Source organism: Terrapene carolina, unplaced genomic scaffold (assembly GCF_002925995.2).
Source record: "Terrapene carolina triunguis isolate 2854851 unplaced genomic scaffold, T_m_triunguis-2.0 Scaffold30, whole genome shotgun sequence".
Taxonomy (NCBI): domain Eukaryota; kingdom Metazoa; phylum Chordata; order Testudines; family Emydidae; genus Terrapene; species Terrapene triunguis.
The window spans coordinates 8,873,000-8,885,074 of NW_020664381.1; the positions used below are offsets into that span (position 1 = coordinate 8,873,000).

Consider the following 12,075-nt stretch of genomic DNA (forward strand, 5'->3'; position numbering starts at 1 on the left):
TCTTCAGACCACAGGCCTGCAGAAATCAGCCCAGAGGGAGGCAGGCCGGCTACCACGCCCACAGAATTTTCCACTTGCTGCACTAGGGGTTTCAGTTGCCAAGCAACACAGAGCAGATGGCAGACATGAGGGTGGGAAAGGTAGGGCCTGCCCCAGCCAAACCCCAGCGCTGTGCCCACATGGGGTGGGACTTGGGAGAGCCACGGCCAGCACCCTGAGCAGGCTGGAAGCACGTTTGAGAGGCGATCAGCAGCTGGGAGCAGCAACCTTGGCAGGACAGTCCTTGCTAGGCACCCCCTGCAGCCTCCCCATGCCTCTCACTTCACTGCCTACTGTATTTTCCATTCTATGCATCTGATGAAGTGGGTTTTAGCCCACGAAAGCTTATGCCCAAATACATGTTTTAGTCTATAAGGTGCCACAAGGACTCCCCGTTATTTTCATTGCAGAGACTGGCAGCTACCAGCCTGGCCCCAGCCGCCCCCGGCCACAGGGGGGCGCGATGTTACTCTGGGTACCGCAGCTGCAGAGTAGACACGCGACAAGGCAGCCCCGCCCCCACACCACGCACTACAGCCGGGAACGGGCGGGACTCTTCTCCGTCCCCGCCCTTCTGAGACAGGAAAAGGGGGCGGGGCTTTCCCGGCGGGGCTCCTCTTTGTCCCCTCCCTTCGGGGGAGGGCGGGGCTCTGCCCGTTAGGGCCCCGCGCGTGCGTGTCGCTTCCGGTTCCGGCGCTGGTCGCGGGCGGGCGGTTTGAAGGCAGGGGATGGCGGGCGCGCAGTACGTGCCGCCGGGCGCGGGGCTGGACGAGTCGCTGTCGCTGCTGGAGGCGGAGAGCAGCCACGGGGCGGCGGCGGCGGGGGGCCCGGAGGAGCAGGAGGAGCTGCCCATGGTGTTCCTGTGCGCCGGCTGCAAGCGGCCTGTGGGGGACACGCTGGGCTGGGTGGCCAACGACGAGGAGACCGGCTGCGTCCTGCTGCGCAGTGAGTGCCCCGGAGCGTGCCCGGCTCCAACCCTCCCCCGCCGCTGGCCGAGCCCCGCCCCCCGCCGGTGACCGTTAGTGACGGTTGGTCCCCGTCTGTCTGTTGCAGGCGCCTCCCCCAACGTCTCGGTGGAGAAGGAGCAGAAACTCTCCAGCCGGCCCGGCGAGTGCGGATGGTGAGTGACCGCGGGGCGCCCCGGGCCCAGGGGAGTCCGGCATCCCCCGCACGGCCCCGCCTCAGCCACTGTCTGATCCCTCGGGCCGGGTCAGCCTGAACCCCCCTCGCCTCCCCGGGTCCGCTGCGGGCTGGTTTTGGAACCGCTGGTGAAGGTGCCGCGTCGGTGCTGCTATTGGCCTTGCTGCTGAAGAGACTCTCCCAGTCCGACTTCAAAATGTCCGCTGCCCAAATCTCAACCAGGGAACAAAACTGGAAGAAATTTTGTTCAGTTAGTTTATAATCAAAAAGGCCCCACAAATCTCAGTTGACCAATAGGCAAACTCTCCTATAAAGCCCCACATAGGGCAAGTGCAAAGGATCTTGCCTAATATGACAAAATGTTGCTTGGGCGGGAGACAGGGAGTTAGGAATAACCTAAACCAAAATACCAGTTTGGAAGTCAGTTTTGTCTGGAATAGTCTAATGTACGCTGCTATATAGATGAGGAATGTTCCCTGGTAAGATCCTGGATAGGGTTCAAAGGTTGTATATTTGGAATACAAATGAAACAAACATGAATCTATTCTAAGACTAGGAGTGAATAAATTAGAATCAATTTAAATGTTTTCTAAAGAAGTGGTTACATATTTGCTTACAGCATGATTGAAACTTTATTCTGCTCTGGCTGTTCAATGACCCTTGGGAACATCTACAGATGCACCCCAAAACATCTTGACTATAAGCGAGACTTATTTTGCTTCAGTGTTGACTCTATTGAAAGGTAAGGATGAGACATAATGGTCCAAGTTGTCAGAAATATGCTAATTGGTTTTTGCCTTTTAGATTGAGTGCCAAGTAGTTTGGGATCATTGCTAACACTTTTAGTGATCAGATAATTGTGCAAAACTTGTGTTAGGGAGAGGATGGGGGTGGGTATTTGGAGAAGGTTATGGATTACCTCTCTAAATTCCTTTTGTTCAAGAGCAGTGTTCTCTGTTAATGTCTCCTATACCACAGCACTTAAGTTGTGAAAACATTCCATGTACAGTATAATATTGCCTAAGACCTGATATTTACATAGCCTGGGTGTTCTTTTATATAATACAACTTACAAGTGTATAAAATTACACTAGGTACCCAACATAGCGAGAAGGTGCCTCTACTTCCAGTCTCATTCCAAAGACAACTGCACATAGATACCACAGTGACTGGTCACTAAGTGCAAATGGACTCAGATCTATCTTAAGTAAAATTTGTTCCATCTAACCTCAAGGACAATGTGGTGGTGAAATGTGGGTATGCTGATGCATTGGCCTTGTGCTTAAAGCCGGAAGTTCAGGTGCCGACATAGCTACAATATTTGAAATGCGTTTTTCATTATGCTAAATAGATGATTTAAAACATTCTTCGGTATCTAAATCCTGGACTAAGTTGTTGTTTAACAGTGTGAACTGATTTAAATCTCTCTCAATCTTGTTTTGCATTTGTATTTTTAATTCTTTTCTTAAGGCAAGGTTTATTCTCATTGGTTGCTAACCATTAAAACATGCTGATTTGCAGCTAATTTTTGTGCTTTTTGCTAACCAGGAGCATATGCTATCTATATGTTTAACCAGTTATATAGCTTAATATAAGTTTATTGAGATTGTGCATCTTAACTGAATTTGAATTTCCACAGAAATAGTGCTTAAATCACAAGTAAAAAATTAACAAAGTAGCTTTTTGAATTCTTTTAGTTAAATAAAGCTACCTTAAATATGCTGGATACAGAAGACATTTTTATTAAGAGTTTTGCATTTACAATCACCTAATAAACAAAGGAAGTATTAGCTTTAGTTAGTGAATTGAACTGATTGGTTCTGGTCACCATGTTCTTCATGAGTTTAGAACTAATAGTTCTTCGAGTGCTTGCACATGTCCATTCCCACATAGGTGTGTGTGTTCCCCAAGCACTGTTGCTGGAAATTTTCCCCCTAGCGGTATCCATTGAGTTGGCTCTAGCGCCCTCTGGTGCTGCGCGCACATGATGATTTAAAGGGCCCTGCCGACCCCATTTCCCTTCAGTTTCTTCTTACTGCCTGTAATGGTTGGCTGGAATCCTTCATTGCTCTTAGGCAATTTTCTCCTACTGGTTTTTCATGCTTGTTTTGGTGTAAATAGTTGTTAAAGTTAGTAGTTTTTAGTACTTTTAGATAGCTCGGACGCCTCCACACTTGACTTGCAGGATTGTCCGCCTTGCTAGTGTTGGGGCATCCCAGGTTTCAAGCCCTGTGCTGCCTGCTGTAAGTTATGCCCTTGAGCGACCCCCACTTGAGCAGTCTCAAGTGCCTGCAGGAAGCTCATAGGAAAGACTGCTGCCAAATCTGCAGAGACTTCAGGCCGCAGACCAAAAAGGAGTGAGTGGCCCAACTGAAGGTCCTCCTCATGGATGCAGCCTTAAAGCCTGGCTTTGGAGCTGTGCTTGGACTCGGCATCAAGCACCTCAGCTTCAGTGTGGAGCATTTCTCCATCGACTTGGGACTCTTGGCACCGATTGCCCTCCTCCATGCCTAAGAAGAAGCACCGCAAGCACCAAGAGAAAAACAGGTCTCTGGTGCCAAAATCTAAGGGAGACAGGGAGAGAGCAAGACCCAGGCCGGACTGCTCGTCTCCCTTGGCACCACAGTATCAGGTGTCGGCAAGTCCGATGCCACAGCAAGCTTCTCTGACACCTACAAAGGAGCAATGTCAGAGTAGACAATGCACTAGCCAGTTTGCGGTGCCGTCAACTCCTGAGGCGTTCACAGCAGCCAGGGACCTTCTCACCCTACCAGTACTGGGATCCCCAGAGGATCAAAACTCTGCACCACCAGTGCCACAGAGAGGCAGGGAGCCACCCCCTGAGCCTCATCTGGGGCTGTGACCACTGTCTAGGGGGAAGCCCCTGTTATCAGCCCCAAGATTGTCTCCTAGACTGTCTCTGGCTCCAAGCAGCATGACACTGCTCTGGTCTCCGCACCACAGATCGGAGTCTTTGTCAGACTTGAAGGTCAGGCCCTATTCCCATCCTTGACATAGTTGATGTTGGGGCTCTCTGGGCTGTTCATACTATAACACGTCCCCATCTTCTGCAGTACTGTGTCTTGGGAGGAAGCCCACTGGGCCTTGGCAGAAACCGAGGAACCTACAGAGGCTCCGCAGTCTGTCCTAATGTCCTCTCCAGACAAGGCATTAGTGACACCAGGGGCCTCCCATCTGCAAGACAACAACAAATCCTCCTACACCTTGTGAAAGCGGGTAGCCTCCAACTTGAGGAGATTGCACATAGACTCCTGGACATTTTATCACCTGTGGGACCCTCTAGAGTGGCCCTACCTCTGCATGATGCCACTATGAAACCGATCAAGGCACTGTGGCAAACCCCTGCCTCTCTCCCTCTGACAGCAAAGCGCGCAGAGCACAAGTATTTTACACCGGACAAGAGGTCTGATTTCCCTTTTTTTCCTTCTCACCCTCCACTGGGATTCCTGGTTGTTGCAGCTGCCAATGAGAAGGACCACCAGGGAAAGACTGCTCCTATGCCTAAGGCAAAGGAACCAAAGAAACTGGGCCTGTTCGAATGGAAGGCATATTCCACAGGGGGTCTTCAACTTTGCATAGCGAACCAGCAAGCCTTGCTGGGTCGTTATGATTTTAATATGTTGGAGTCCATGATTCATTCAAGGACCTTCTCCCACAGGACTCCATGTAGGAGTTTTCCTCCCTTGTTAAGGAAGGGAAAACTGTGGCTCGTGCCTTCCTGCATGCTGCTGATTCTGCAGCCAGATCAATGGCTACTGTGGTGACAATGCAAGGAGTTCGTGGTTGAAGTCCTCACGGCTACCTAAAAAAGTGCAAGAAATGATTCAAGGCCTCTCGTTTGAGGGAACATCACTCTTTTTGGAGCAAATGGATCACCGGCTGCATGGCCTCAAGGACTCAAAAGCAACCTTGAAATCCCTGGGACTTTGTGCCAGCAGGGTCAAGAAAGCAGTACAGGCCACAACAGACAGCCTGCTACTTCTGTCAGCCTCCTCGGCAGGACCAACATAGGAGGAAATATAGGGTGTTTAGACACAGACCTCCTCCCCTGACCTTGTCAGCAAGCCTCACTCAACCCGGACCCACGCACTTGGTATCTGTTTTGACGAGATGCTCCAGGTTGGCACTATCCCCCCCTGCATCAGATCCAGCTACCTCCCTTATTTTCCAACCACCTTTCCTACTTCTTGGATGCCTGCACTCAGCTCACGTTGGACCGCTAGGTCCTTAACACAATAGAACTGGGTTACACCATCCAATTTCTTTCTTCCCCTTCCCTCTGTCCCCCTTCAGGGACCCTTCTTGTGAGCATCTGTTGCAACAGGAAGTCCAATCCCGCCTTTGCATGGGAGCCCTAGAAGAGGTTCTGGCTAACATGAGAGGGAAGGGGTCTTACTCCCTTTACTTCCTAATCCCAAAGCCATGGGTGGGCTCAGACACATTTTAGACCGGTACCTCAAGAACATAAAGTTCTGCATGGTCTCCTTGGCCTCAATCATCCCCTTGCTGGATCCGGGAGACTGGTATACCATCCTCGATCTAAAGGAAACTAATTTCCACATTTCAATCTTCCACTGCCACGGATGCTTCCAAAGGTTTATAGTGAATCAAGCCTGTTACCAGTTCTCGGTGCTGCTGTTTCGCCTGTTGGCTGTTCCGTGAGTCTTCACCAAATGTATGGCAGTGGTAGCAGCTTTTCTCAGGAAAAAAAGGGAGTCCATGTCTTTCTGTATCTATATGACTGGTTAATCAAGGGCTGCTCCAGAGATCCCATCCTGCCTGGGACTTGAGCCTCGTCCTATCAAAGCTCACTGAGCCCCTGTTTGAACCATTAGTGTCATGCTCATTGTTGTACCGTTCTTGGAAAGTGACCTTCCTGGTGGCGATCACTTTGGCCAGAAGAGTCGCCGAGATCCAGGCCCTCATATTGGAGTCCCCATACACAGTCTTTGTTAAGGACAAGGTACAGCTGTGGCCACACCAGTTGTTCTTTCCTAAAGTTGCTTGACTACAGTGGAACTGAGACAAACCTTTTACCAGTATTCTACCCTAAACTGCATGCAAATAGAGAAGAACAGCATTTCTACTTACTGGATGTCCGGAGGGTCTTGGCTTTCTATGTGTAAAGGACCAAGCCGTTCTGCAGGTCTTCTCAACTATTCATAATGATAGCAGCAAGAATGAAAGCTCTCCCCATCCCTGCACAGAGACTCTCTTCGTGGATCACCTTGTGTATCCAGGAGTTTTACAAGCTCACAGACATCCCACCCCTGGCTATCCTTACAGCTCACTCTACAAGATCCCAAGCTGCCTCCGTGGCTTTCCTAGTGCAAGTTCTGATTCGGGTCATCTGCAGGGCAGTGACCTGGTCGTCCAGTCATGCAGTAATGACGCACTGTGCCATTATTCAACAGGCTAGAGAGGATGCTGGCTTTGGCCAGGCAGTTTTGCAGTCAGCCTGTCCTTAAACTCCAAATCCACCTTCTATACAACTGCTTGAGTCACCTATGGACATGTGCAAGCACGCAAAGAAGAAAAAACTGTTGCTTTCCGTAACTTGTTTTTCAAGATGTTGCACATGTCCATTCCAAGACCCACCCTCTGTCCCCTCTTTGGAGGCGGTCGCCAAGAAGAAACTGAAAGGGAACGGGGTAGGCAGTGCCCTTTATATCAGTGCTGTATGCACGCAGCACCAAAGGGCATTAGAGCTGACCTGATGGATACCACCAGGGGAGAAATTTCCAGCAACTGTGCTCAGGGCACGCACGCACCTACATGAGAATGGACATGTACAGCATATCTCGAAGAACAACAGTTACAGAAAGGTTTAGTAACCATTTTATCTCATTCTCTCATACCTAGTTTTTATTCATAGATTGGAAGAGGAAAACAGTGTCCTTGTTTTTTCAACTCCCAACTAGTTACTTAACTTTGAATGAGTCAGTCATTGAACTGAATTAGATTGATAAACTGAAATGAAGAAAATGTTCTCTGCACCTGCAGAAGAGGCTCCTGCTGTTAAAGGTGGTTTAGCACTTCAGCAGGCTGTTCCAATATACTTATCCAGTGACTTCCACTAGTTCAATGGTTTGACATTCTTTAAAACTTCACAGCAACCATGTACTGCTTACTATTACTTTGATTTAGATTAATAGGTAATAGTAAGTTGAGGCCTTAACATAAGTTGTCATAATTAAAATTTTTAAATATGTTTTTTAAGTTAAAATAAACCAGTATGACTTAATTCTGTTTTTATTTTAAAAAAAATCAATATTTTGCTCACATTGATTAATAGCATAAGCTTTTTTGATCACTGCAGTACTTCATTCTGTCACTGTCCTAGAGAGCTACTTTTATTGCTAAATGGTTCTTTAAGTTGGTTTTCTTGTTTTGCATTACCTGACAATCATGTGAACTGTAACTCTACCATATTAGTTACATCCTAGGATCCTCAGAAAAACAAGCTGTATCTGATGATGAACCTTTAACTCTTGAAAGTCGAGCTGGCTTAGAAGAGGCAATAGAAAGGGTAAGATTTTGTTTTAAGTAATTCAGAGTTAACTACAATTTAGGAAGATTTACAGCCAAATCAAGAATAATCCCACTTAATCACCTATGAGTTCAGCCAAACTCATCTTAATTTTTATGCATATTGTCATGTTTCATTTTTATATAGTTAACTATAGCCTATTGTGTGTATGTAGTTCAGAATTTCTCTCTAGATGCAATTTTAACAAACAAAAAACTTGTCACTGATGCATTTTTGAATTTTTGACCAGCTTGGTTTGAAGCCATAAAGTAAAATAATTTCTCATATTTAAGCAAACTTGAAATATATTTCCAGTGTTCTACAACAGAGATACAAACTATTTTTAACTATGGAAATGCCTTCTTTTGAGCCTGTGGTCTGGGCTCCTATCATTCCATAATCTTGCAGCCAGGACAATACTTAAGAGAACACATGAACGAAACCTCTGAGAGAAGCTAAACTTGTATTACAAAAGATGAACACAGTGAAACTTTCAGCCAAGTGTCAGATAACTCTAGGATAGTTTCGGTGGCTACATCGCTACAGTAGGTTGTCAGAATTAACCGAAGCTCCAAACATTATGTATATTCTTACTTTTAGTGAGGATGGTGAGTAAAGATTGAAAACAGAAATCTCTTGTGATCAATACTAGTTATGTAGCTATCATTGTGGTGATTTGTTTTCTCTTGTAAATTCATATTTCTGGGAAACTATTTTTCCAATTTATTTAACAGGCAGAAACCATACTGAAAGCACTGGAGGCAAGACTGTCTGTAGTTGAATCAAGTTTTGCATCACGTCATAACAGCTGAAAGAAACTTCACGTATGTAGCTTATTACTGGGAACACTTCATGGAAAGCTTGCTTTCATAATCTCCAGAATCTGTTGGAGTGCTGCAAAAGCCTTCCAGTGAATAGCACAAAAACTTCATCAGTCTTTCTAATGGAATAAAACACTAACTTGTGGGATGATGTATGTAAAATTAAAATATTCCCTTCTGCTGACATCCATGCTACCTTTATATTTGGTATATATATTTTTTTCTGTCTCCCTGCCCATGCTCTGGGTAACTTCTCCTTAAAAGGGTAGTTAAATAGATTCTCCTGAAGCTGACTAGTGCTGTTTGGATTTCAGCAGGCATGACTAGTATCATGGTATAACTTGGGTAGCCCTTTTTGCCAGTATCTGAGAGAGTCATCCAAAATTATCTGCTGAACTGACATCTATTCAATTTCCTAAAACTAAAGTAACAAGCTAACCCTGAACTTTCTTGGAGAAATGATGATTGAATTGTTCATCATTTTGTTTTATTTTTACAGCCTTCCCTTGACCTGTGCTGCTAGGCATTGAGCAGTAGGATTTAAATGTAGCAGGTTCTGCATTCTAGCCTTGGGCTGGCCAGAATTTATTAACTTTCTTTACTGGAGACTTTAAAAAAAAAACTTTGCATAGAACATCTTGGAAAAAATGCAGTTATTGTGGAGCTTAAAAAAATATTGTGAATAGCCCTTCAACCTTGTTTGAGATGAAGAACAAGTTTAAAATATAAGCTAAACACAATACATTTAGTTAAGTGCTCTAGTCTGAGTGTTAACTGGTTCTGATATCAATTTTGTAATTGTTTGATTTTTATTTAAAGGGTTGTTCTAATATATTGCAAAACTTAGAATTAGTTTATAAATTTGTTTATGAAACCAAGATACTTGGGCAATCAATGTAAAATGTTTAAAGTCTTGTAAATACATTTCTAATAAAACTAAAAAAGAAACTACATCAATGATTTGCTGGCTTTCTTACTTCAGGACTTGGTGCACTTTCTGTCCCTTGAAACTTTGTGCAAATTGTCAAACTTTACAACACTTTTTTGTTCCAAGTAAAACCTAGGCTGTGGTAGTTAACACAGATTTGTCAGCAGGCAGCAGCACGTTCTATTCATAACCAATCAGTGAAAGCAAATCATGCTCCATATCTCCATTTGTCTGTTTCTCTTTCAAATAAACAATGAATACCAAATTATTTGTAAAAGGCTCTCTCATAGATTGAGTATATAGATTATAATTGGGCTATAGCTAATTTGTGGCTGCATTATGTAAGGTGCAACTCAAATTAACTGCTTCACTGAAATTATTTCACTAGTAGGAATTGCTATACAACTTCTCCAAACCTGAATGAAATTATTTTCCTTCAGGTTTGGAGAAGTTGTATAGCAATTCCTACTAGTGAAATTAGCCATGTAAGATTTTTTTTTTTTCTCTTTATCTTCTGACCACAACAGTTTTACTTTTTCCCTTACCCTTTTAAATACTCTTCTTGAGTAATCAACTGTCATGGCCCCATAGTGATTATTTTTGTCCCTCCTCAGTGTTACTTTACTGAAGTTGAACTTGTGTCTTGTGGTCAGATAATATTTAGATGCTGCTTGAAGTGCTTTTCTATTTGTGTTCCACTGTTGGTGGGCATGTGCCCAATGCACTCTGGATTCTTTGGGCCACACCTGTGGCCTGAGTGTCTTTGTCCTTCCTCCCTGATGGCATAAAAGGCCGGACCACCCCAACTGCCCCTCAGTTCCTTCTCACTGCTAGTGGCTATGAGTCAGAACTTGCAGTGTTTGAGATTTTTTTTTTTCTCTCTCTGTGGTCTATTCATTGTATTGTAAATAGTTCTAAACCTAGATACCTAACTGCTAGCTTTAGATATTTCAAGTGTTTACTTTCTATTTTTAAGAAGAAACTTTTTCTCTTTGCCTGTGAGACTTCACAAATCTCTAGGCTTCAAAAATTGCCCTTCATATAAGGCAGCAATGCCTCTTAATGATGGACATACCAGATGCTTGTGAGGGGGCTGCACACTTTGTAGCTTCTGTAGGCCTAGTTTATTATATACCAGGGGCTCCTTGCATTCCTCCATTCTACCCCACAAATGTTGTGTGCCACCCTCCAGTTGCCCTCCTGCCAAGGGTTCTGTGTACCTATTTCCCATATAACAGGGACCAGCATTTTCTCCCTGTGCCCTCCCCACAATTCTTTATGTGGGAGATTAGTATGGTGACACCTTCACAAACTTAATTATTGGGAGGATGAGCAGAGGTGAGATGGAGTATTGTTATGCTGGAAGGCATTAATGGGTGCCATCAGTTCGATCTATAGACAATTGCAGAGGTGCTTGAAGCTATGGCTATGCTAAATAGACAGCAGGCTCTTCAGGTGTCCCCGATTTTTCTCCTGGTTTTCTGACTCTTCTTCTCTCCCCCAATCATCAGGATTCCAGCCATTGATGCCTAGACTAGTACATTCCCTAAAATGTTGGAATTGACTGGATTTGGCCATTCAAGGTTTATCACATTATATACAGACAAAACAAATGCCACAAGTTGAATGTACAGCCTTCAGAAGTTTGGCCAGTTTTTGTTTTAGTGAGGGGCACTTCCGTAATGTGTCCTCAAAGGGAACCCAAAAGGCTAGAGAATTTCACTTGAAGTTACTTCTAAAAAGGTCAATGTGTCCTTCAGACCCTGGAGTGGCTGGGACTGAAAATCCAGAACACCCATCCTCAAAAAGTGCTCATAGACTTTAAGGTCAGAAGGGACCATTATGATCATCTAGTCTGACCTCCTGCACAACACCGGCCACAGAATCTCACCCACCCACTCCTGTAACAAACCCCTAACCTATGCCTGAGTTATTGAAGTCCTCAGATCGTGGTTTAAAGACCTCAAGGTGCAGAGAATCCTCCAGCAAGTGACCCGTGCCCCACGCTGCAGGAGAAGGCGAAAAACTTCCAGGGCCTCTGCCAATCTGCCCTGGAGGAAAATTCCTTCCTGACCCCAAATATGGCGATCAGTTAAACCCTGAGCATGTGGGCAAGACTCACCAGCCAGCACCCAGGAAAGAATGCTCCCTTTTTCCTTTTCTGCGTGCGCTTCTGAAGCAACTGCTTCTAAAGATTCTTCCTTGGCAAACCACTAAAATTTCAGGGCTTATGGAGGAAGAACGAGCACAGACTCAAAAGGCAAGAGATCTAGACCCACTAACTTAATCAGATTTTATTGAGGTAGCTTTTCCAGTCAGTGTCAGTGTTGCCAGCTGCTGTTCTGCTGCAGTGTACAACAAACAGCCTAGATTCAGACCTGCTATGGATGGGTGGGTGGGTGTGTGTATAGTATTCCCTGTAGTTGAAATTACATATTTTATCACAATGATCAACTAGTAAACTCCATCTTCAGTTAATTAGTAGTCAATGCAACAGCCAGATTAAAGGTAATGTCCAAAGAAATTTTTCTGTTTAGATGTAAAACTGTTTTAGTAAATATGAACACTCAAAATCTTAAATATTGTAGTTGTGAGTT

General features: G+C 44.9%; 1 protein-coding gene across 1 annotated transcript; it reads left to right on the forward strand.

Annotated features, from left to right (window-relative positions):
- The first annotated feature begins 767 nt into the window (after positions 1-767).
- On the forward strand, positions 768-9,181 carry LOC113406398 (protein Mis18-alpha-like). Its single transcript, XM_026651084.1, has 5 exons — positions 768-984; positions 1,093-1,159; positions 1,799-1,921; positions 7,636-7,729; positions 8,464-9,181. Exons 1-5 carry the CDS (start codon positions 768-770, stop codon positions 8,539-8,541), a joined length of 579 nt encoding a protein of 192 aa, XP_026506869.1. The 3' UTR covers positions 8,542-9,181.
- Positions 9,182-12,075: the final 2,894 nt, after the last annotated feature.